Source organism: Bos javanicus, chromosome 1, assembly GCF_032452875.1.
Source record: "Bos javanicus breed banteng chromosome 1, ARS-OSU_banteng_1.0, whole genome shotgun sequence".
NCBI lineage: Eukaryota > Metazoa > Chordata > Mammalia > Artiodactyla > Bovidae > Bos > Bos javanicus.
The window spans coordinates 3068215-3095002 of NC_083868.1; the positions used below are offsets into that span (position 1 = coordinate 3068215).

General features: G+C 43.4%; 1 protein-coding gene across 2 annotated transcripts; it reads left to right on the forward strand.

The window, feature by feature from the left end:
- The first annotated feature begins 1337 nt into the window (after positions 1 to 1337).
- EPCIP (exosomal polycystin 1 interacting protein) lies at positions 1338 to 26731 on the forward strand. Of its 2 annotated transcripts, none has more exons than XM_061414923.1 (2): positions 1338 to 1886; positions 19711 to 26731. In XM_061414923.1, the coding sequence occupies exon 2, from the start codon at positions 19770 to 19772 to the stop codon at positions 20424 to 20426; it is 657 nt and encodes a 218-aa protein (XP_061270907.1). In that variant the 5' UTR covers positions 1338 to 1886; positions 19711 to 19769; the 3' UTR covers positions 20427 to 26731. The 2 variants fall into 2 exon arrangements, with proteins under 2 accessions (XP_061270907.1, XP_061270950.1); XM_061414966.1 differs by lacking the exon at positions 1338 to 1886 and adding an exon at positions 17758 to 19606.
- Positions 26732 to 26788: the final 57 nt, after the last annotated feature.

The following is a 26788-nucleotide window of genomic DNA, read 5'->3' on the forward strand; positions in this document are numbered from 1 at the left end:
AATGATAAATTCAATTGCTCTTGTTGTCTAATGTTTTTAAGTAGCAAAACTTTTCTTCATCACCACCATCCATCTGGTTCCTCCCATAATGAGCCCTCATCAGTTAATGTAACAGAATATTTTACATGTTTATTTGTTTTTAACATTTTTTAAATAAACTTAAGACAGAGCTTGCTCCTTGGAAGAAAAGTTATGACCAACCTAGACAGCTTATTAAAAAGCAGAGACGTTACTTTGCCAACAAAGGTCTGTGTAGTCAAAGCTATGGTTTTTCCAGTAGTCATGTATAGATGTGAGAATAGTCATGTATAGATGTGAAAGCTGAGTGCCGAATCAAAAAGCTGGATGCTTTTGAACTGTGGAGTTGGAGAAGACTCTTGAGAGTCCCTCGGACTGCAAGGAGATCCAACCAGTCCATCCTAAAGGAAATCAGTCCTGAATGTTCATTGGAAGGACTGATGCTGAAGCTGAAGCTCCAATACTTTGGCCCTCTGATGCAAAGAGCTGACTCATTAGCAAAGACCCTGATGCTGGGAAAGATTGAAGGTGGGAGAAGAAGGGGACGACAAAGGGTAAGATGGCTGGATGGCATCACTGACTCAATGGACATGAGTTTGAGTAAGCTCCAGGAGTTGGTGATGGACAGGGAGGCTGGCGTGCTACAGTCCATGGGGTCGCAAAGAGTCGGACATGACTGAGCGACCGAACTGAAGAGAGAGCAGGACTATATCTTTGTTCTGTTTTTTTTTCTGCTGAAGTTTGGTTGATTTACAATGTTGTGTTAGTTTCTGGTGTGTAGCAAAGTGATATACACAGATATGTGTGTATATATTCTTTCTCATATTCTTTTTCACTATAGGTTATTATAAGATATAGAGTATAGCTCCCTGTGTTACAGAGCAGGACCTTGTTGTTCGTCTGTTTTACATACAATAGTTTATACCTGCTAGTTACAAACTTCTAATGTATTCCTCCCCCTCCCCTTTCCCTTGTAGTAACCATAAGTTTGTATGATGCTATTTTGGGGAAGGGGCATGCAGCACGGAGTGTGGAATCTTAGCTCCCCCACCAGGGATCGAACCCACAGCCCCGTTCATGGGACGCTCAGAGTCCTAACCACTGGACCGCCAGGGAAGTCCCTGGTAACCATAAGTTTGTTTTCTATGTGTGTGAGTCTGTTTCTGTTTTGTAAATAAGTTCATTTGTATCATATTTTAGCACTAGCTTTGGCAGCACATATACTAAAATTGCATCATATTTTAGATTCCACAGATAAGTGATATCATATGATCTTTGTCTTTCTCTGTCTGACTTACTTCACACAGTGTAATAATCTCTCGGCAGGACTATGTCTTTGGAGCTAAAATGAGTTCATTTTCTCTTTGGAACAACTACACTGGGACAATTTTTATACTAGTTCGGGTGTTTGCCATAAGTAACAATTCACTGGGCCAAAAAGAGTGGAACAAAGCATGATCATGATAGTAAAAGCATCGAGGAGTCTTCCACGCTCTATGTTTAATCCATTCAATTTCCTGCTAAAGTAGAATTCCTCGCATCACCGTCAGCCCTTCAGGTCAGCGTAGAGCAGCAGTCTCCTTTGACTCTTCTGGAAGCTTTCCACTTTGGAACTCCCAAAGAGTGGCCAGCAGTGACCAAGACGGGTTCTCTTCTGCTGTGTGGTTCATGAAACTGGAGGGCTGGCAGCGTGCTTCTGGTTGCCATGGAAATGACCAGGGCCACTGGCCTTCTGAAAACGGAAAAGAACAGCAAGTGCAAGAACAGGCACTCCGTCCTTCCTGCCGGCAGATCACACCAGCTGTCAAGCCTGAGTGAAGGATCAGCCCGGGAGTGCAGGAGACAACCTCTTAGTGGAGCTCTGAGATGTAAGTCATTTCTCTGTTCTTTTTTGAAAAGCCTATCTAGCTTAACAGTTTTTTACAGCTTCAGATTTCTGCTGCATGGCAGGAAAGTTCTGTAATGTTTGAAGAGCCACCATCAGCACCACCTTCTTCTGCAGTGTTTGTGTTTCATGAGTATAACGCACACTTATGAGTCACTTTCACCGTGAAACTCTCCTTTAAGCTTCCGGGCATGTGAATCGCTTTGTACTGAGATTCTCTTTCCTTTCAAAGGAAATGTTTTCAGAACATCAAGCAAAGAATGAAATGGTCTTCTCATTATTCCCTAAATAGATAGACTCACTTAGGTTAATATTATGTAACAGATATCTCTGTGGAATCTGGGCTTCTTGTTTCTATTTTTAAGATCTGGCGAAAATTTAAAAAAAAAAAAAAAGAACAACAAAAAAATCCAGCTATATTTCCTGTTGGTCATTAACACTAAATAAGAACTCAGTGAAAGAAGTATGTGTTATATCTCTTTTCCTTATTGGGATCACAAGCAAAACTGGGAACTCTCAAAACATTGGTTTTTATCGTTTCTTTGTTTTTATCTAATAATGTTATATTTATATAATGGTGTTATATTTACTGTTTATTTACACACTCTTCATTAGAAAACATAGGAAGACAAGAAGAAATCAAATTTAAATGAGCATCAACATTTAGACTGGTTAACTTTTTTAAAAAAAATTGGTCCCTGTATTCAAAAGTGAAACAAACACGATAAATACTGTAGCAAAAGCAACAGGCTTATAGCGATGTCTTAGTCAAAACCAGTAATCCTTACACAGTTCTACGTATATTCCATTGTTTCATAAATATGTTTTGGGGGAGTTTCTTAGCAATACGTGTCTTGGTGCATATTGAGGAAAGGAAATGTTTCAAAAGAACTGGGCATAATATTCATAAAAACTTGTTCTTAAAAACTGCCAGAAATATCAGACTTCTTTTGCTTGAAAATTTTTTTGATGAAAAGAGTGATCTTTGGGAAGTTTTTTTACTTTTATTTTTATACCAAATAATTCAATGTAATGCATTATTTTAAAATGTTTGAAAGGGATAAAAGACTTCACATCATATTTTTGACAGAAATTGGGCATTTTCTGAAAAGAACAGGTCCGACAAAGCATCTGTGGACATGAATACTTCTCAATAGCTGGTTTGGATCTCTCAATTTTCTTTTTCACCTCGGTATTTTAATTACTTAAACCTAGTATACTATCTACCTTTAAAATTCAGGGTCCACCGAATTTCCTGGTGGTTCAGTGGCACTCTCACTGCCAGGGGCCTGGCTTCAACCCCTGGTTGGGGAACTAAGATCCCACAAGCCACGTGGTGTGGACAGAAAAAACAAATCAGGCGCAGTGGATCATGTCTCTGTGTCCATGGTCAGAAGAGACAAAATCACCCAGTTTCCCATGGCTGTGTGATCAGGGGCCAGATGCGCTGAGCTGGAGCACCAGTGATCAGATTAGCGAAGTGTGTACCAAGTCATTTGGGCTTCCCAGGCATCACTATTGGTAAAGAACCCACCTGTCAATGCAGGAGATGTAAGAGACATGGGTTCGATCCCTGGGTCAGGGAAGATCTCCTGGAGGAGGACACGGCCACCCACTCCAGTATTCTTGCCTGGAGAATCCCATGGACAGAGGACCCTGGCGGGCCATGGCCCATAGCATCACAGAGAGTCAGACACAACAGAAGCAACTTACCACACATACAAGCATACCAAGCCATTTACAGGAAAGGCTTGAGGGGTTTGCAACCATTGATTAATTAACTCTCACAAGAACCTGTGTCGATTAGAAAGCTGCATATTTTAGTTAAGACTGCCTATTGGCTCACTCTCCAGAAGTCTTTGTCCCATGTTCCCTGACCATGTCAAAAGAAGTAGCATTCAACCAATGTTGTCCTTAAAGATCTAATTTACAAGTGTCTTCTTAAAAAAAAGTGTTATGATGCTTGTGCAAAATGGAACTCTCTTCTTTCCTTTTGTTTCCCATTCATTTAGCTTGAGGTTTTATACACACTTGGGGTTAAAGGCCACAGAATCTAGTAATGGAATCCAAGGTACAGGAGGTCATGTGAGTAGGAACTCAACCCTAGGATGGGAAATACGACTGTCATTTCCATCATGACTCCCTAGAGTATATGTGGCTGTCTGGGTTCAAATCTTAGCTGTTTCCTTACGGCTCTGTGACTGTGACCATGCTATGTCTGTGTTTCTGATAGTGAAATTAGGGTCATAATATCTACTTTCAAGATTATTGCAAGGATTAAATGATATAAGACATGCAATGATACTTCAAACAGTACCTGGCACCAAAAGAAGCACTCATTAAATATTATTATTAATACTAAGGAAACGTGTAGTTCCTAATTTTAGTCATTTTTCAACACACATGTAACTCCCACATTTCTTATTTGAAAGTACATTGCCTCTTATCAATGACCATTTTCTATGTTTAGCTAGTTTAACCCTGGGAATACAGGGCTGAGGGGCAGTAAAGGTTTGTGTGTGTGCATGTCAGTCACTCAGTCGTGTCCAACTCCTTGTGACCGCATGGACTGTAGCCCACCAGGCTCCTCTGTCCATGGGATTCTCCAAGAAAGATACTGGGGTGGGTTGCCATTTCCTTCTCCAGGGGATCTTCCCAACCCAGGGATCAAACCTGCATCTCCTGCGTCCCCTGCACTGGCAGGCAGATTCTTTACCACTGCACCACCCAGGAAGCCCAAAGTTTTGTGTAGTAAAACGTTAATGCAATAACATCTCTTCCTCATCTAGCAGTCTGAACTTTCTTAGGAGTCAAGTAGTGTACATTTGACGAATTAAATTTGAGGTGTCTGTTGTATATTCAGGTAGAGCCATCAAGTAAGATGCTGGATACATGAGCGTGAAGTTCAAGGGAGGATTTGGGAGCTGGATAATGATCAGCATATAGATAATACTGAAATGCAGGGGTCAGCATGCAATATCCAAGGGAGTGGATATACATGGGGAAGAGAGCCAGTTGCTGAGCAAGAGGTATGCAACAACATCATGGAAGGAGAGAAGATGCTAGCCAGATACTGAGAAGGAGTGACCACTGAGGTGGCTAGAAAACAGGGGCATGCAATGGAAAGGAAGAACAGAAGGAGGGAGTGGGCAACCATATCAAATGATAGTGAGTGGTCAGGCAAAACGAGACAAGGAAATTAATCATTGGCTTTTGACACATTGGGGAATGGGAGTCATTGGGAACCTGATGACAATCGTTCCAGTGGGGTCACCCGAAGGACAGCCTGATTAGAGTGGCTTAAAAATCTGACATAAACAAGCACTGACTTTCTATGTGACTATAGATTTGCTTATACAAGCTTGGTTTTTCCTTTATGGTTAACTGAGGTAGACCTATAAGAGGTTGGAGGCAGGCAAGAACTGTCATCCGTGAATCTAGTCTACCAAAGATTCGTGAAAGATGTGAAGACAGTTTAAGAGATGAGGGTGGTTTCGTGTGTGTGTGTGTGCACGCACCTGAACTCAGTTGTGTCCAACTCTTTGCCACCCCGTGTACTGTAGCCCGTCAGGCTTTTCTGTCCATGGGATTTCCCAGACAAGAATCCTGGAGTGGACAGCCATTTCCTTCTCCAGGGGATCTTTCCAACTCAGGGACAGAACCCGTATCTCCTGCATCTCCTACATTGGCAGGCAGATACTTTACCACTGGATCACCTGGGAATCCTGATGATTTCTTAGCAGATGAGAAATAGAAAACACTTCTGACACGGGGCAACATAAGCAGTATGAGGTAGCGTCACACACACACAAACACCTACGCACACACGTCAGGACTTGTTCTAACAGTTTTCCCCGATGCCTCTTCTTTCCAGTTGTGACCTATTTCCCATTAAAGGACCACTTCTCATTTGCATCTCTGAAATGCCTGGTCTCCCAGGTCAGTAAGGAAGCCAGGATCTTCTCCAAGGCCAGGAGCTCTATAGGGGTCCTTGGAGTGATGCCTAGTCACCACTTCATGGATGTTCTATTTGACCCAAATTGTGTAGCCAAGTTTATCCACTGGAGCCCTGTTCTTGTCACAAAAATAATCTTCTGTGAGTCATCAATGAGATCAGAAGGCATTCTTTTCACATAAAAGTCTCATTTTAGAATTGTTTTAGACGTACAGGGAAATTGTGATGCTAGCACAGAGAGTTCCCATGTACCCAACAACCAGTCTCCCCTTTTATTAGCATCTTACATTGCTATAGTATACATTTGTCACCACTGATGAACCAATACTGATGCATTATTATTATTAACTAATATCCATATTTTATTCAGATATTTTTTAGATACCCAAAGTCCTTTTTCTGTTCCAGGATCTCACATTACCTTTAGTTGTAGACATGTAAAAACTCTTAAAAATCTTCCAAGAAAGCAACAAATTTCAAATTGCCTTTTGTTCCAATATTTGTAACTAAAACCACTAAAGGAAAAATTTAACCCTTAACTTTTCTGAAATCTAATCATTGAATGCAGATGAAAGGAAAAAGCTTAAGGCTTACATTTTAAGGAAATAGTTTAAGATACTTTATGGGGCTGTAATAATGTACAACTGTTAACTGGAAGACCTGAGTCCCTTTTTATTGTTCTGGAAGCAGGTAATTAAAATATTAAAGGTCTACCAGAATTTTTTGTTTCTTATCTCCTAGCAAAGGGATTACTCTGACTTATTTTCCTTGGCAACCTCCCGCTCATATAATACAGACCCAGTAATTTGAGCAAAGCTCTTCCCGTGTTAGTTTTATAAGACTGGATGCTTAAATGTTAGATTGTTGGGAAGTTTGCAGCAGGGTTCTTATAAGCCTTCAACAAAAGCAATTCAGACAATAGTTTCTGATGCCCACAAATATCTATGCGATCAATATGTACTCAACGCTGATTCTACTCATGTTTCCCTTTAGTCTGTGGAATGAGGTGGAAGGATAGCAATCTGGGGCCCTGATTTGGGGCTCATGGTCCCCATCTTGCGTGACTGTGTTTCGTCCTGTGTCTCCATCAGATTCACAGAAATGGTCCAAGGCAACTGCAAACTTAGAGGATGCTCACTGGTAAAGTCGCAAGAGGTTGGGTTTGCCTGTTGGGACTTATGCCAGATGTCATTCGATGGCCTTCGAGGAGATTCAGAGGCTATTGAGCTCAAATACACCCACTCTTTGACTAAGACACAAAAGTTCATCATGCTTCCTCTGTCATGGCTGGGGCATGCACTGAAATTCATGCTGAAATGGATTTTGCTTGCTGATTTGATCATATGCTACACTCCACAATTCTAGGAGGCAAAAGTAAAAAAGGAAGCAAAGGAGGAATACATGCACTCTGACTTAGCTAACGTAGGGATGCACTTGAATAATACAAGTGTTTATGGAGGGCCTCCACGTGTCAGGCACCAGGGACTGGGAAACCAAGGTCAACCAGAAGACCAGGGCTTTGTCACATCAGAGATCTGACTTACACAACATACCAACAGCAATGCGTCCAGCATCCAATGGGCAAACTGTGGGTGATATCAACATTCAGTTAAGCTCAGTGCTTTCAAAACATAAAATGCCTGTTTTCACTTAGCTCTTAATTATCTCAGACTAGAAGCTTTTGAGAACATTGGTTCATTTCTATCATTAAACACATTTATCTGAAAGCAGCAATCCAAGTGATACTTGAAGAGATCCTGGCTTCACCAACCAGTGGGCACATATAAGGCTAAATTAACACTAATTGCTTATAATTGACTGGTTTGTGTCCCCACCTTCCTGATACAGGTCCTTGCCTCCTTCCATACCACATGTCTACACAATAAAGTCTCCTCTAATCATTTCTTGGGGTCCCCGGATTGCCTCACCTGCTCTCCCAAATGGCCCTTTCATGTGCCTCTGGCACCGTTGGATGTTAACTGTCCCGTGCTGCTGCCAAGGGGCTTCCTGTCGATTCACTTCCCGGAGAGTAGAGTTCAGGAGCGTCCCAGTGTGTCCTCCAGGCGGGGCCGAATGATGCTGCCTGCCCCTCACCCCTCACTGTGCCAGACCTGGGCTGCCCTCAGTGCCGAAGTGGGGAGAATGCCTCTGTCCCCCACCTCTAAGCCCCACATCTCAGAGCTCTTGAGAGCTGTCTAGGCAAAATCTGCCTACAGCTCCTCTGGACTCAGGCCACAGCTTCAACTAGTCTGGGTTAAGAAGACTGAGTGCTGAAGAATTGATGCTTTCAAACTGTGGTGCTGGAGAAGACTTGAAAGTCCCTTGGACTGAAAGAAGATCAAACCAGTCTATCCTAAAGGAAATCAACCTTGAATATACATTGGAAGGACTGATACTGAAGCTGAAGCTCCAATACTTTGGCCACCCGATGCGAAGAGCCGACTTATTCAAAACGATCTTGATGCTGGAAAATATTAAAGGCAAAAGGAGAAGAGGGTAGTAGAAGATGAGACGGTTAGATAGTATCACTGACTCAATGGACATAAATTTGAGCAAATTCAGGGAGACAGTGAAGGACAGAGGAACCTGGCGTGCTGCAGTCCATGGGGTCTCAAAGAGTCAGACACAGCTTGGCCACTGAACAGCAGCACAAGGAAAAAGGGGAGACGAGTGCTGACCCTTCCCTCCACCGGCCCCTCCTCCAGACCCCCACACATCGTCATTATTCTGAGCCCGTTCTCCATTCAGATTTTCAACGCAAGCAGTGTGTTAAATGAACCATTACTTTAGAGGTTTGCGGAGGTGGCTTTTGGAATGCTCTAATATCCCAAATATATATATTCCTATTATTACTATTAATATAATTTTGACATTACAAAAGTCATAGTTTAGGAATACTACTAAAGTACTCTGTGTATTAATATTACAGTTCTTATGAGTAGTTGTAAAAGTGAATAGCACTAATAGATATATATTAATATTACAACGTGCATCTTGCTTTATGCTTATTTTAACCTTGTGTGGTTAAACCCTGTGTGGTTTCATCCCCATGCTATTTTAAGAGAAATTATTAAGAAAAGACTCTTTGGATCCAAAATATCCAGTGAGTTTAATAATCATGAAAATACTTTAAATTGCATCTCCTGAAGACCTGAATGCTTGGTGCTGATTCTGCCTGAATTCCAACTTGGGGAGACAAACTTGTACTTTCTCTGGATGAGGAAAGCCATCAGATGACAGCAAATAGTTGAGGTCCTACTGTATAATTCTAAGGAGAAACCAGTCCCCTCAGAGTCACAGTGAGCCCAGTTTCCTGGCCCTCATGATGAGCTATGTAAACCTCTGTGGAAGGGAAGTGATTTTTGTCAACAGAGACCGCACAAGGTGGTGACTTCAGAATTACCTGGGAGGGCGTGTGAAAACTGAGCGGCTCGTCCCACGGACAAGGCAGAAAGATAGAAAAGGCAGCACTTATCCCAGTAAGAAAATATTGGGGAGAAACCCAGATTACCTTCAACATCGTAAGCGTTGAGGTATTAAACACTAAGCACGTCATTCCTCTTTCCGATATCATCTTACGTAGTGTTTACGTAGTGTTTATCTCTAACCTGCTTCCTGCAGTGCACTTATGGACCAGAGCCAAAGAAAAGGAAAATGCTGAAAATCCTTTTTTTTTTTTTTCAAAGAGTCCTTCTCAAGGTTCTTCACCTAAAGCCTTCATCCAGCACCTCTGTGAGAATCTCATCCATATAACACAGAGTAGCCAATATTTCCCCTCTGGCCTCCATGGGCAGAGTGATATCACAGCCACGAACAAGTGGGAAGTGGGCCTGAGATCAGATGGCCACTGGGTTCTAGACAAGAGTCTCACCCCACACTTCTCCCATGCTTCTATTTATCCCTTGCTCTGCCTCTAACAAGGAGCAAGGTAGGTATAAGGCTTAAAGAGCGATCCCCTTGGGCAAGAATGTGTTTATTTAAATCTATATTAAGGCTTACCTGGAGTGCTGCAGTCCATGGGGTTGCAAAGAGTCGGACACAGCTTAGGGACCAAACAACAACAAAAATGATTTTCGACCCTTATATGAGAGTCGGTTTTTAGCACCGGGCACCTGAGTTTGAGTAAACTCCGGGAGTTGGTGGTGGATAGGGAGGCCTGGCGTACTGCAGTCCATGGGATCGCAAAGAGTTGGATACGACTGAGCGACTGAACTGAACCTGGAAAGAGTGGATGGAGAGGAATTAAGATGAAGGTACAGCAGGGGACAGCAGGGCAGGAGACTCGACCTCCTCCCCACCTCCTCAATCCCACCCTCTTGGTTCTCTCTACTCCCTCAAGGACTCCAGATATTGAAATAAATTTATCTGGAAAGCCTGGAGTTAGAAGGAGTCAGCAAATGGAGAGAGATAAACCATCAAAGAAAATGCAGGTGAAATGTGTTTTTTTACTTAGAACTCTTTGTCGTCTGGTCTCTGCTCTCATAATTCAGTCTCCACCTGGCACCTCCATGAACACAGATCTACCCAGGTCGCCCCTGATTACAAACCCTCAGCTCCTCACTTTTGTTGCTTGCAGGGATCTCCAAAGAGGGTGTGTATATACACAAGCCAGTGAAGTGAAAGTGTTAATCACTCAATCATATCCGACTCTTTGTGACCCCGTGGACTGTAGCCCACTAGGTTTCTCCATCTGTGGAATTCTCCAGGCAAGAATCCTGGAGTGGGTAGTAATGATGTTCTCCAGGGGATCTTCCTGACTCAGGGATCAAACTCAGGTCTCCTGCATTGCAGGCAGATTCTTTACTGGCTGGGCCACCAGGGAAGCCATTTTCATTATTCATCTCAAACATTTAAAAGTCCATTCTTTTTGTATATTGTTTACAATGTAAATAATGTAAGTGTGGTATTTCTAAAACCTTTATAAATTAAAAACTATATCTGTTGGGAAGGGTTCTTATTAAAGGAGTGAAGATCAGAAGAGTTTGGAGACCAGACCCCTTAGCTTGGTTGGCACAGTTCCAGCCTCTTTCCTAGCCTCATGACCCAAAGACACACCAAGTACTCTAGACTGAGATTTTGCTGAAATTGCTTTTCTGTCTTCAGCATCTCAGCTTTCTTTATCCCAGCCTCTCTCTTCTCAGTCCAGACAGCACCTTCTTTGGGAGTCTTTCACATTCCTGCACAACGCTTGAGCTGTGTCTTTAATTAGCACCCACCAGTCACCTCACTTTACAGTTAGCTTCCCAGCCATTTGCTCCCACAGTACACGCAGTGTTCCTTGGGTGACCCATTAGGCCACTGTGGTAAGTGAGGCCGTCTTGCCACTGTCTGTGTCAGCAAGCAGTGGGCACCCTTTTGATACACTCCAGAGTGTGGGTACATGTCTCCCTTTATGGGACACACCCAAGATTCCAAATTGTCTCCTTTTCTGGAATTTTTCTGATTCTCACCACCTCCAAATATTAGAGGATTTTTGCAGGGACACCCTCCAGGGATGGCATTTGGGGGAGACATCCTTGCCTAACTCCTCAAGTCCTGCATCCAAGTGTTTTTTTTTTTTTTGGACATCCAGACACTGGATTTCTTCTGCCTTTCTACCCCGTGTTGCCATTTAGATTTATATTTCAGACTATCTGCTTCTTACTGGAGCATCTCATCAGTGTCTGGTTCTCTTACTTCTCTAGTTTCTTAAATTGAGCCTTTTCCTTAAATTGCCTTTCTGCTTTAAAAAAAAAATCACTCCTAATTTCAAATTAAATTTACTTCTGAATTAAAATTTGAGATCAGTCTTCAGTTTTAATTGCTGCAAGGATTTGGAGAACGTTACTCTATATTCCCACAGTCATTTTTCTTGTCTTTTGTGTTAAGACTATAGAATTCAAAACATCGTTATTCGTGACATTTCAAATCTGTTTTCAGGAAAATGGTCCAAATGCTATCCTCCCACTGACACACTATCTCCTTACTAGTAATATCTTCTTATAAACAAAACTAGTCCAGTTTGAAACGTTCCTTTTGGAGCCAAGTATAAACATTATCTAAATTTTGGGTGTAATCCTAGATTGGGAAGGAATCTGTGTGGAATTTGTTTTGAAGTTACTGATGTCTGTATCTGCTCAATTCAGGAGTCTTTGCTTTTGTGCCGTTCACATTAATTGCACTCAGGATTTCTCCAACTGCAATATAAAAATGATATTTGCACTAAGCCTGAATAGGAGCTCTGGTTTCTGGACATGTTCAGTGACTCCATGATCAAAGAGTTAATGATCATACATGGTTTTCAGCCTCTTGCCTGAAAGGTTTAGGAGGACTGACACCATCTGAGCTTTTGCCGTGGTTGCATAAAGTCATTCTTTGTGTCTTACAGCCTAGGTGTGGTCAGTAACTTTTAGTGCCCACCAATACCCATGCTCTCCTCTTCCTTCCTGGCACACTGCAGGGCATCATTTCCAAGCTGCTTGCAGTCAGGTGGCTCAGTTCTGGCCCATGAAATGTGGGCAGAAAATGCTGTGGAGGACCTGCAGGCCCTAGAAGTTAGCATTAAAAAAAAATAAAGCCTGAGTCCCTGAATGACTGTGTGGAGCCGAGTAAATCCTCCTTATGCCTTTAATGGCATTAGACTGGAATGTAAGGAAGCAATTAACCTTTATCCTGGTTTCACTATGCATTTGTTCATTTGTGGGCAGATTCTAGCATGGCATAGAAAGATGGGCACAGATAGATCCCATGCCCCCTGCCCCTCCCTATGTCCCTGCCCCTAGGGTTGTGGAAGGGGTTCATATCAGGACACAGCAGGCAAATCTCAGTGATGGAGTGAGCACAGGAAAGGCTGGGACACTGAGAAAACGATGTGTCAGAGCAAGTCAGAGGATTCCAGCCCCACAGGACCCCCCACAGCCCTTTCCTACTGCTGCTCTGGTTTCCTACTGCCGTGGAGTCAAAACTATGGTTTTCCCCCGTGGTCATATATGGATGTGAGGGTGGACCATAAAGAAAGCTGAACACCAAAGAATTGATGCTTTTGAACTGTGGTGTTGGAGACGACTCTTGAGAGTCCCTTGGACTGCAAGGAGATCCAACCAGTCCATCCTAAAGGAAATCAGTCCTGAGTGTTCATTAGAAGGACTGATGCTGAAACTCCAATACTTTGGCCACCTGATGCAAAGAACTGACTCATTGGAGAGACCCTGATGCTGGGAAAGACTGAAGGCAGGAGGAGAAGGGGATGACAGAGGATGAGATGGTTGGATGGCATCACTGACTAGATGGACATGGGTTTGAGCAAGCTCTGGGAGATGGTGAAGGACAGGGAAGCCTGGTGTGCTGCAGTCCATGGGGTCACAAAGAGTTGGACATGACTGACTGACTGAACTGAATTGAACTGACTGCTACTCCTGCCATCTTCATAAACTGTCCATCTCTTTATCCTACTTTTTGATTGTAAAAATTCTGATCACCCTCTGCTAATTACATAGATAATTTTCCTTTTATCTTTCCCATTCAAAAAATATTTCTCTAATCAGATATTACCTCCCCTGTGAACTTAGCCACTCCCAGGGAGTCCTACTGCTACTGCTAAGTCACTTCAGTCGTGTCCGACTCTGTGTGACCCCATAGACGGCAGCCCACCAGGCTCCCCCGTCCCTGGGATTCTCCAGGCAAGAACACTGGAGTGGGTTGCCATTTCCTTCCCCAATGCATGAAAGTGAAAAGTGAAAGTGAAGTCGCTCAGTCATGTCTGACTCTTAGCGACCCCATGGACTGCAGCCCACCAGGCTCCTCCATCCATGGGAAAGAGTACTGGAGTGGGGTCCTAGTGCAGACTGAATATCCCATACAAACTGTGGTTATGATTATTATCACATGACACTGTGACTATTGGTTCAGTGTGTCCTTGACTAGAGTGTAACTCCTTGACAGAGCTCCTAATGGCTTTCTTTCCTCCACTTCTAGCACAGTCCAGGCACAAAGCAAGTGCTCAACAAATGTTTACTGAGTGAATGAAAAAAGCATAGTGTATCAAACGTCAGTGCACCAAGACTCCTTCAGCTGCTTAGTATAGAAATCCCAATTCAGACTGGCTTGAATAGGGAAAAAGTGTGGCTCACATCTTTTTTTAAAAATCAAGAAAGAATGTCACTACCCCATGGCCACAACTACTGCGTCAGTGCTCTGGAGCCCTTGAGCTGCAGCTACTGAGTCCCCGCACCTAGAGCCTGTGCTCCTCAACGAGAGAAGACTTTGAAACGAGAAGCCTGTGTGCCACAGCTAGAGAGTAGCCCCCGCCCTCTGCAAACAGAGAAAGCCACTGTGCAGCAATGAAGACCTAGCGCAACCAAAAACAAAATAAATCTTTTTTTTTTTGTTTTAAAGAAAGAATGTCGGGCATGGCTTGATCTGGGTGCTGGGAAAAAAAAAAAAGATTGTTAGGAATATCTTTCTACTTCTTATCTCTGTTTTTCACTGGGTTGGCTTCACTCGCAAGCTCACCCCTTCTGGACACTTGGCAGTTGCCAACAGATCCATGGTTCCCTTCTACAAGTTCAGCAGCCTCCAGAGAAAACCATCCTTCCCACAGTGCCACCCCAACTATGGGAAGAGGCAGAGCAAGCGGAGGGGGTAGGGACCTGTCTGCAGGTCCAGTGGCTGAGACTCTGCACTTCTGATGCAGGGGGACCAGGTTCAATCCCTGGCCAGGGAACTAGATCCCACAGGCGGCAGCTAAGACCTGGCACAGCCAAGTAAATAAATATTAAAGGGGGGTGGGGAGGGTGGGGCAATGTGACACTCTTGCACCCATTCTGCTTACGCCAGTCTGGAATTTTACCCCCAGATGAATAGTGGAAAAGAGTCTGCCTGCAATGCCAGAGGCGAGGGTTTGATCCCTGGGTGGGGAAGATCCCCTGGAGGAAGGCAAGGCAACCCACCCCAGTATTCTTGCCTGGAGAATCCCAAGGACAGAGGAGCCTGGCAGGCTACAGTCCATGGGGTTACGAAGAGTCAGACATGACTGAGCGACTGAGCACACATGAATAGATATTAATACATAGTGAAAGTCGGGTGCTCACAATCCACAGTCAAGAAACCTGAAGAAAGAAATCCACAGTAAGAGTGAAGGAGAACAATGTCCACATGGCATCTTTGAGGAAACCACGTAAACCCGTTAGCAGGGACACTTGGCCCACTCTGTGCCCCTTCATGAGGCTCCATCTGGCCTCCTTGGTCTGGCCTTCAATCTCCCTGACATCCAGAAGGCAGGGCTCCTGCTGAGGTCTGGCCAGGTCTTTGACTGCTGGTAAGTTGCTCACAAATCCCTTTGGGGATCTCCAGCCCAACTCGTTCCGGGAAATTCATGTTCTTTTCCTGTCTTCAGTTCAGTTCAGTCACTCAGTTGTGTCTGACTCTGCGACCCCATGGACTGCAGGCCTCCCTGTCCATCACCAACTCCCGGAGTTCACCCAAACCCATGTCCACTGAGTCGGTAATGCCATCCAGCCATCTCATCCTCTGTCGTCCCCTTCTCCTCCTGCTGCCAATCCCTCCCAACATCAGGGACTTTTCAAATGAGTCAGTTATTTCCATCAGGTGGCCAAAGTGTCTTACCCCTGTCTTTTTCCACCTGTGCCTCTGATCAGTATCAACACTTAAGAGAATGATATCAATACTTTGTTGCCAGGTTTCAGCTGATGGGTAGATGCCCCTCCCTTCCTTTCCCTCCAAGTCTGGGAGCAAAGCAGGCCAGTGGTACTGGCATCAGCATTCCTAGTCCAGGGATGATGAGGTTTCTGGGTCATGAAGTCCTAGAAACCTTCAGTGGAATCTAGGACAGATAATCATCTAAAATTGTCTTGTAATTAATAAGTTATGCACTGTTCCTTACTAAGTGGAGTACTTACCATCACATTGCAACACAATGTAAAACCGTTAAGCCTCTGGTTCAGGGAGAATTATGGCTCTACATATTTCTCAAATTCTTTCTTTTGCTACAAAATGAACTAATGAATAAATCCTTTAAGAAAACCCTGTGAAATATAGATACTACTAAATGATGTAAACAGGCAGAAAACAGGTCTACGAACTTGCAGTAAAACAAGTAGAACATACTCCGATGTGGATGCATGGGTGAGGTGGATGCAAACAAGAACACTCTGAATATCCACTAAGTTAAAATGGCAGAAGGGACACAGTTAACAAGAATATGTTGAATCTGTGTATTAAAGATATTACTCAGCCATAAAAAAGAATGAAATAATGCCATTTGCAGCAACGTGGATGGACCTAGAGACTGGTGTGGGGCTTCCCTTGTAGCTCAGCTGGTAAAGAATCCTCCTGCAATTCAGGAGACCCTGGTTTGATTCCTGGGTCAGGAAGATCTGCAGGAGAAGGGATAGGCTACCCACTCCAGTACTCTTGGGCTTCCCTGGTGGCTAAGCGGTAAAGAATCCACCTGCAACGCGGGAGACCTCGGTTCGATCCCTGGGTTGGGAAGATTCCCTGGAGGAGGGAAAGGCTACCAATTCCAGTATTCTGGCCTGGAGAATTCCATGGACTGTATAGTCCACGGGGTAGAAAAGAGTAGGACACGACTGAGTGACTTTCACTTTCAGAGACTGGTGTACTGAGTGAAGTCAGTTAGAGAAAGACAAATATATGATATTGCTTATATGTGGAACCTAAAAAAAAATGGTATAAATGAACCCATTTACAAAGCAGAAATAGAGTCACAGATGTACAAAACAAACTTATGATTCCTAAGGGGTAAGGGAGGGTGGGATAATTTGGGATATTGGGATGGACATTTATACAGTATTATATATGAAACATACTGTTAATAAGGACCTACTGTATAGTACAGGGAACTCTTCTCAATACTCTGTAATGACCTATATGGGAAGAGAATCTTAAAAAGGAGTGGATATACGTATGTGCATAACCGAATCACTTTTCTGCACAGCAGAAACTAACCCAACATTGTAAATCAACTAAACTCCAGTAAAAATTAATTTTAAAAAATTGTTTGAAAAATCCACCTTTAGAAAGGAGAAAAACACTACTTATACTTTTTAAAAAAGTAAAACTCAAACTCTGTGCCAACTTCAAAGTAAACACAAAGCACTATCAAACATCTTACCCAGTTTCCTGAATGGACTCTTAGCTTGCCTCTCTGCTATGATCCTACATCTGTGTGTGTCTTCAGGAGTGCAGTTCAGCTCAGTCGCTCAGTCACGTCCGACTCTTTGCAACCCCATGAACCGCAGCACGCCAGGCCGCGCTGTCCATCACCAACTCCTGGAGTTCATTCAAACTCATGTCCATTGAGTCGGTGATGCCATCCAAACATCTCATCCTCTGTCGTCCCCCTCTCCTTCTGCCTTCAATCTTTCCCAGCATCAGGGTCTTTTCAAATGAGTCAGTTCTTCACATCAAGTGGCCAAAGTATTGGAGTTTCAGCTTCAACATCAGTCCTTCCAATGAACACCCAGGACTGATCTCCATTAGGATCGAATGGTTGGATCTCCTTGCAGTCCAAGGGACTCTCAAGAGTCTTCTCCAACACCACAGTTCAAAAGCATCAATTCTTCTGCACTAAGCTTTCTTTATAGTCCAACTCTCACATCCATACATGACCACTGGAAAAACCATAGCCTTGACTAGACGGACCTTTGTTGACAAAGTAATGTCTCTGCTTTTTAATATGCTGTCTACTAGTTTCCCTGGTAGCTCAGTCGATCCCTGGGTAGGGAAGATCCCATGAAGAAGGAAATGGCAACCCACTCCAGTACTCTTGCCTGGAAAATTCCATGGATGGAGGAGCCTGGTAGGCTACAGTCCACAGGACTGCAGAGTTGGACATGACTGAGCAGATTCACTGACTGACTGACTAGGTTGGTCATAACTTTCCTTCCAAGGACTGACTTCCTCAGTTCAGCCTTCTTTATCTTCCTCTTGTGCATAGGTGCCCTCAGGGCAGGATCCAGGTTCTGTTTCCTTTTGTATCTTCTGATTGGCCTTACCTGACTCCTGCCTTTGCCCCCTTCACTCTCCCAGCCTCCGGTCCTCATGCGCAGGCCTGGCCCACCTTGGGCACTGGAAGCAGAATCAAGTCCCATCGAGCTCTTTGTTCGTTTTCTCATTCTGCACTGTATCCTCAGGGCTAGCAAAGTGCCTGCACCTAGGAAGCTCCCCATGAGCATTTGTTGGATGAATGGATGGATGACGTCATGACGGCTGTGAACCGCCGTCTCACCTCCTGTTCAGGTTTACTGGGCTGAGATGACTCCCTCCAGCTCCTGCTGATGGCCTTGTGCTGCCTGTGTACCCGCCCCAGCACTCTTAGCTCTGTCCCCCTTGGGTTTTGCATTGACCTGCGCTGCCCTCTTGTAGCGGTGCGGGTCAGCCTAGCTTCTTTCCCACTGTCACCATCTTCTCTGGACACATGTTTAACCCCTTGGGCACTGACTTTCCATCAGTGTCTCCTTAGCACTCCTCCTGCGGGAGCTGTCCCCAGATCCTGTTCAGAGGTCTCATTCCCAGCATCTTGCCGTGCCCACCGCCATATGGATAGATACCCTGGATTACATTGTTTTCTCTCTTTGGTCATCAGCTAAGTCAGGGGAAATTTACTTATTTTTGAAAAACTGGAATCTGGTGTCCTTTTTCACAACGTGTGTCATTTCAATCACACCATAAAAGAAGACCACACACACATCAATTAAACGCCAGACACCCATAGGGCATTTTCACCCAAGTTGGACATCAGGGTTGCTCTTTCAATTCAGCATGTGTTCCTACCTAATTTGATCATTTAACAGTGTTTACATACTGTTTCACATTTTGGAGAAATCAGTTCATAGGACTTCCCTAGGGGTACAGTGGATAGGAATCACCTGCGAATGCAGGGGGCAGGGGTTCGATCCCTGATCTGGGAAGATCCCACATGCCGCTGAGCAACCAAACCCACGTGCCACAGCTACTGAGCCTGCGAACTCGAGCCTGTGCTTGGTAACAAGTGAAGCCACGGCTACGAGAAGCCTGAGCGCTGGAAGGAGCAGTATCCGCTGCTAGCCACGACGAGAGAGAGCCCATGCGGCAGCAAAGACCCAGTGCAACCAACTGAAAAATAAAAAAAATTTAAATCAATTGATAAGGTTTGTTTGGGGGAAAGGAGTTGGTAAATCAAGATCTCTGTGATGAATTGCTGTGCAGTGGGTCTTTTCCTTGTCTAGTGACACAGTTAATGTGGACTACAGTCCTGGTCTCGGAGACCAGGAAAATATGAACGGTCGTATAAACAGAGCGATAAGAGGGAGGGGAGCGTGTTTGTCTAGTTAGACATTGAGGTTTACCATTAACTGTTTCATCATCGGTATGCATGCTGCGTTAACAGACAGCACGTGGGTAGCTGATTCCAACAAGAAACCGCTTGTCTCCTGAATTCCAGGAAGTCAGATATTGAGGGGGAGGAGGGAATGTGCGTGCTTAAGTGGATAAGACAGACAGTACCCTCCAATCACTCCAATTCTCCATCCACAGACAGGATGCACTGGGTCTCCTCCCCCCGCATCTACTCTTTGCTTGCTTATTGGCGTGTTCATCTCACCACCAACAGACACTACCGGGAGTTTTCTAGCTCACTTTTTCAGATTTCAGGGGCCTGGTTGCTGGCCTCCCCCCACCCTCACCCCAGGCTCTTAGAAAACAGCATGGACTTGGGCTCCTAGCATCGCCTGCCTTTGCTGAAACTGCAAGTGAGAAAGTTTACGACATGTTATTTCGGGGGTTCCTTTTTTTCCCAGAAGCTGCTCATTTCTAAGGAGAGGCTGTGATAACAAAACTGCTTATTTTCTTTCAGGTGAGTTTCAATGAATCGGCTCATGAAGGGGAACCTGGCTGGCCCGCGCTGAGACGAGAATGGCACCTCCTTCTGGGCACAGCTTCTTTCTGATCGGTGCGCTGGGCGTCTTTGCACTCAACTGCTTCACCAGAGCTCAGAGGAACGGCACGCTCATTTTCACCAAGGAAAACACCATTCGGAAGTGCAGCTGCTCAGCAGACATCCGCGACTGTGACTACAGTTTGGCCAACCTGATGTGCAGCTGTAAAACCGTGCTGCCTCTTGCCGTTGAGCAAACAAGCTACAGTGACCGTCTGACCATCTGGTTCACAGACACGTCTGCGCTGGGGCTCCTGCTGAACTTCACGCTGGTCCGGGACCTGAAGCTTTCCCTGTGCAGTACCAACACTCTCCCCACTGAGTACCTGGCTATTTGCGGTCTGAAGAGGCTTCGGGTCAGCACGGAGGCCAAGCATCCCTCCCCTGAACAGAGTTTGCTCATCCACGACGGTGGGGAGAGTGAACCCAGAGAGAAGCCCACGTTACAGCGAGGCTGGCAAACCTGTATGTATCTCTCCTTCTTAGACATGGCACTCTTCAACAGGGAGTCCGCCTTAAAATCATACAGTGTTGCAAACTCTGCCAGCGTGGCCAACAACTTCCCCTACTTTTCCTACCTTAAAACCTTCCCAGTTCTAAACAACAAAAGCTATGTGGTCACCTTCATTTACTAACATCGTGGCTGTGCCCATCCTCCGGGGACTTTGGCATCTGCTGGATCATCTCAACAAGGGATCTGTGAACAAGGTCATGGGTATTCCTAGCCTCAACTTCACTTCTCCTCCAGCCTCTTTCACACAGAGCCAGCCCTCTGCTCCACCCACACCTGGCCCTGGGAAAACAAAATAAAAATAATAAAAAAAACCTACTTGATTCAGTCTATAAACATATGTTGGGGGCCAGCTAGAGGCTAGGTTTTTGCTACTAAGGGAGGGTAGGGAAATGTCAGATCAGTGCACCCCAAGGACTGCTTAGTGCAGCTCAGCAGAGGGGATAAACCCTAAAGAAAGGAGTCTTCCAGATTTCGCTGGTGATGCAGCGATTGACACTTGCCTTTCAATGCAGGGGGTGCCGATTTGATCCTTGGTCAGGGAACTAAGATCCCACATGCCTCGTGGCCAAAAAACCAAAATATAAAACAGAAGCAATGTGTAACAAATTCAATAAAGACTTTCAAAAACTGAAAGGGAACTGAAAGTGTTAGTCGCCCATTCTTGTCTCACTCTGCAACCAGTGGACTGTAGCCCACTAGGCTCCTCTAGCCATGGACTTCTCTAGGCAAGAACACTGGAATATGTAGCCATTTCTTTCTCCAGGGGATCTTCTCAACCCAGGGATCAAACTTGGGTCTCCTGGCAGATTCTTTACAATCTGCCATCTGAGCCACCAAGGAAGCCCTTAAAAAAAAGAAAAGCATCTTCCTTCAAAACATTGCCTTTTTTGTCCCCTCCTTCATGTTCTTACATAGGCTGGAATTCCCCTACATAGAGAATGACAGACTTCAGTGGTTTTGCGACAAGGAGCCCCTCAAAATGATTAGATCCTCTTAGACTGGTATTTTCCAAACATCTTGTAAAGCACATTCACACTGAGAAAGGGAAGTCTTGTGAGTGTGTTCAGTGACGGGGAGTGGCAGGTGGTGCCGGTGGGGAGGGTTGAAGCCTGGCGGATATGGTGGAAACTTAGGGCTGAATAAGAACATCAGGGTCCGAGAGGGAAGTCACAAAAGCCAAGTGCATTTGGGATTTTTGTTGTTTAGAAAGAGGCCTAAATCCGGGGAATGCTCTCTCCCTCTAGCCCTTCTCTCCCTCTCTTGCCTTGCCACCTCCTACCTTTGGCCCAGCTACACAGCTTCCCCACTGTTCCTCCCCTCCTCCTCCTCCTGCTCCAGAAATCAGAGCTTAGATTAATACCACTGGAACTGTGTTTGACTACATTAGGGGCTAGCCTGGGAATGTAATAACCCCTTTATAACACTACTCGCATGGGTAAATACATCCAGATTACTTATAGATAATTAACAGAAGAATTTTTAGGGCTCAGTCCATTTGGAAGTTTAAGACTGCAAAGTGAAGACACTCTGTATGATGGGGTTAACATAAAATGCTTTTATGTGTGTTCATACAAAGAACCAAGGCAATATTTTTCATTAATTTTCCCTGGAGAATAGCTGCTTTACAAAGTTGTGTCAGCTTCTGCTCTCAGCAAAGTGAATCACCAAACGGATACACGTATCCTCCCTTTTTTGGATTTCCTCCCGTTTAAGTCACCAGCAAGCACAGAGGAGAGTTCGCAGTGCTGGACAGTGGGTTCTCATCAGTTATCTATTCTATAGATAGTATCCATTTTTAAAAATTAAACTGACTCATCATTGGACAAAGAAAATGTTCCTTCACAGAAATCCAACTCCACACTAAAATGGGATATAAAGAATTTGTGGCAATTATGGTACAAACACCTAAACCCAGAAGGCAGAAAGTTGGAACGTATTGGATGCATGATACCGTAATGATAAGAAATAGTTCTACCATGAAATAACACGTATTTTTCTCTTAGCCTCAACACCAGATAGCTGAAATAACCTGAAATGTTTCCATTTGCTTAACTGATGAGAGATTTGGCCATTCAGACTAATTAGCATGCATCTATAATATCAGTGCTTGAATTAGGCCAGAACTAAGACCAAGATACCAATTTTAATAGAAAGATGTGATGACCTTATTACTGACATTGTATGTGAGAGGTAAGATTAAAGTGGTAGAAAAAGATAAATAAGGAAACAAAAGAGAGAGAAAGAATGGCAAGAAGGATATAGATGAAAAGATTAATATTAAATGTATTTACTGTCATTAGTTACTGAAAATGTAACAAATGGAATTTTAATAATTTTTATTTATAAAGTATAAAATTTACTGATACTACAAATTATGAGTATCTTAATGTGTATATCTTCCATTTGGTGACTTTTAATAGCTTCAGAGCTCTTTCACATATGTTTTAAGTAATTCTTACAAGAAATACTTCTTGGGTCCCCTCTGGTGGCTCAGTGGTAAAGAATCTGCCTGTCAATGTAGGGGACACAGGTTTGATCCCTGATCCTGGAAGACCCCACATGCTGCAGAGCAACTAAGCCTGCGTGCACAGCTACTGAACCGGAGCTCTAGAGCCCAGGAGTCGCAACTGCTGAGCCCTGCAACAGTTGGGGCTGTTGCAACAACTGTTGCAACAACAAAGCAGTTGCAACAACGCACTGCAATTACTGAAGCCTCTGCTCCCCAACTGGAGAAGCCACCGCAACGAGAAGCCCGAGCACCGCATGCGAGACAGCCCCCGCCCACCACAACTGCACAAAGCAACAAAGACCCGATGCAACCCAAAACAATGCTTTAACAAGCGAACAAGAAAAACGTAACTAGTATACAGTGGAACTATATGTAACCTTGCTCTGCATTTTCCGAGTCTCCTATAAATGTGTTATTATGTTTTCATAATTAAAAAAAAACAACTCATGTTCCAAATACAAAAAAAAAAATTCTGAACACAATGATAAATTCATCTTTGATAGGAAGAAGGCCACTTTTTTCAGTTTCCTGAGTGAAGCCAAGAGAAGTACAGATGAAAGTGGGTGTGTAGATGTGGTTCCCTCCAATGCTTCTCTATTGTTGGTAAAGGATTAGCTAGTTATTAGCTGGGGATAGAAGGAAGGATTTGAGAAGAGGTGTATCATAATCTCATGGTTTGGCAAAGCTGGTGGCTCAGAGGTTAAAGCGTCTGCCTGCAACGCAGGAGACCCGGGTTCAATCCCTGGGTCGGGAAGATCTCCTGGAGAAGGAAATGGCAACCCACTCCAGTATTCTTGCCTGGAAAATCCCGTGGACGGAGGAACCTGGTAGGCTACAGTCCATGGGGTCGCAAAGAGTTGGACGACTGAGCAACTCCACTTTCTTTTCTTTCTATGGGAAAGTAAACTTAACAAGGGAACATTAAAAATACGGGACAGATAAATTTGTTGAAATCCCAAAGGTACAGATGGCTCTCTCATGATCTCTTCATTGCCATATGTTCACATGTTTTAAAACTTTGCCATTATTTCTCTGGAGTGATGGGAACAGGAAACGATAAAAACACATGATTATTCCCATGTCATTAACTCAAAATCTATTTACCTCTTCCAAAACTTTCCCACTTCTTTGCTTATTGGTTTGTTAAGAGCCGTTGTTGTTGTTCTGTCGCTACGTCGTGTCTGACTCTTTGTGACCCCATGGATTGCAGCGCTCCAGGCTTTCCTGTCCTTCACCATCACCTGGAGCCTGCTCAAACTCGTGTCCATTGAGTCGGTGATGCCATCCAGCCATCTCATCCTTCGTCGTCCCCTTCTCCTCCTGCCTTCAATCTTTCCCAGCATCAGGGTCTTTTCCAATGAGTCAGCTCTTCGCATCAGGTGGCCAAAATATTAGAGCTTTACTGTCCAATATTCCAGTGGATATTCAGGGTTGATTTCTTTTGGGATTGACTGGTTTGATCTCCTTGCTGTCCAAGGGACCCTCAGGAGTTTTCTCCATTACCACAATTTGAAAGCATTATATTCTTCTTAAATCAGTTGTGAAATTTGTATTTTGCCAAAATATACATTTTCTGTAGAATTTCCAATGTATTGTCACTGGGTACCATACAACATTTTCTCACAATTAATTTGGCTGTTTGTCATGTCTACTTATAGTTAAAGTTTTGGGGGATATGTATGTTCCTTAATTAAGCTTGAGTTTTTCTTGGTAATCCCTATGTTTGGGGTTTTATTTTATTTTCTAATTTATTTTTTATTAGTAATCATTTTATCTTTGACTATTTCTACTATACACATTCTTTGAATTGTTTTGCTGTTTTTTTTTCTTTGTTTTTCTGAGGCTGAATATTTCTCTTTTCACTTGTGTAATTATAAACTTAGTTTATTTTTTTCCTTTTTTAAAATATGAATTTATTTATTTTAATTGGAGGGTAATTACTTTACAATATTGTAGTGGTTTTGCCATACATTGACATGAATCAGCCATCAGTGTACATATGTTCCCCATCCTGAACTCCCCTCCCACCTCCCTCCCCAACCTATCCCTCTGGGTCATCCCGGTGCACCAGCCCTGAGCGCCCTGTCTCATGCATCGAACCTGGACTGGCAATCCATTTCACATATGATAATATACATGTTTCAGTGCTATTCTCCCAAATCATCCCATCCTTGCCCTCTCCCACAGAGTCCAAAAGACTGTTCTATACATCTGTGTCTCTTTTGCTATCTCACATATAGGGTTATCGTTACCATCTTTCTAAATTCCATATATATGTGTTAGTATACTGTATTGGTGTTTTTCTTTCTGGCTTACTTCACTCTGTATAATAGGCTCCAGTTTCATCCGCCTCATTAGAACTGATTCAAATGTATTCTTTTTAATGGCTGAGTAATACTCCATTGTGTATATGTACCACTGCTTTCTTATCCATTCATCTGCTGATGGACATCTAGGTTGCTTCCATGTCCTGGCTATTATAAACAGTGCTGTGATGAACATTGGGGTACACGTGTCTCTTTCAATTCTGGTTTCCTTGGTGTATATGTCCAGCAGTTGGATTGCTGGGTCATAAGGCAGTTCTATTTCCAGTTTTTTAAGGAATCTCCACACTGTTCTCCATAGTGGCTGTACGAGTTTGCATTCCCACCAACAGTGTAAGAGGGTTCCCTTTTCTCCACACCCTCTCCAGCATTTATTGCTTGTAGACTTTTGGATAGCAGCCATTCCGACTGGTGTGAAATGGTACCTCATGGTGGTTTTGATTTGCATTTCTCTGATAATGAGTGAGGTTGAGCATCTTTTCATGTGTTTGTTAGCCATCTGTATGTCTTCTTTGGAGAAATGTCTGGTTAGTTCTTTGGCCCATTTTTTTGATTGGGTTGTTTATTTTTCTGGAATTGAGCTGCGGGATTTGCTTGTATATTTTTGAGATTAATTCTTTGTCAGTTGCTTCGTTTGCTATTATTTTCTCCCATTCTGAAGGCTGTCTTTTCACCTTGCTTATAGTTTCCTTTGTTGTTCAAAAGCTTTTAAGTTTAATTAGGTCCCATTTGTTTATTTTTGCTTTTATTTCCAATACTCTGGGCGGTGGGTCATAGAGGATCCTGCTGTGATTTATGTCGGAGAATGTTTTGCCTATGTTTTCCTCTAGGAGTTTTATAGTTTCTGGTCTTACGTTTAGATCTTAATCCATTTTTAGTTTATTTTTGTGTATGGTGTTAGAAAGTGTTCTAGTTTCATTCTTTTACAAGTGGTTGACCAGTTTTTCCAGCACCACGTGTTAAAGAGATTGTCTTTTCTCCACTGTATATTCTTGCCTCCTTTGTCAAAGATAAGGTGTCCATAGGTGTGTGGATTTATCTCTGGGCTAAAGTTATACATTATTCTGTGAGTACCCCTTTAGGTATGTACCATATAGGGAAATGACACTTTTATATGTCATTATAAGTGTCATAAAAATGACACTTTTATTAATTTCTAGAGATCTTAGATAATGTATGTCTTATTTCCCCTTTGATTTAGAGATTTAGATGAGTGTTCATTAATTCCCAAATAGCTAAGACTTTTTTTTTGTATTGGAGGGGTCATTCAGCTTCCTGGATTTGGCTCATCATTTAACTTTTTTCTCTGGTTGGAGAACGTTCCCTGTAAAAATCTCTGTTTTGAAGAATTTGTTCAGTTATTTGTTTACCCAGGTTAATGATTGATATTTATAAATGTTTCACAGATGCCATGGGTAATTAAATAGTCTCTGTTTGGAGAGAACATAATTTTATTAATCTATATATTTGAGCTCACTGATTATATTATTAAAATCCTATATAAACTTATGCATTATTTGACTACTTCATCTGCATGATTCAGACAGAGACCCACATACAAATAATAATAAAAAATAATGTATTTAGTGTCCATTTGATGTCTTCAGTTAATTTAAGAGGAAATCTGGAAAGTTAACTAACCAGGGACAG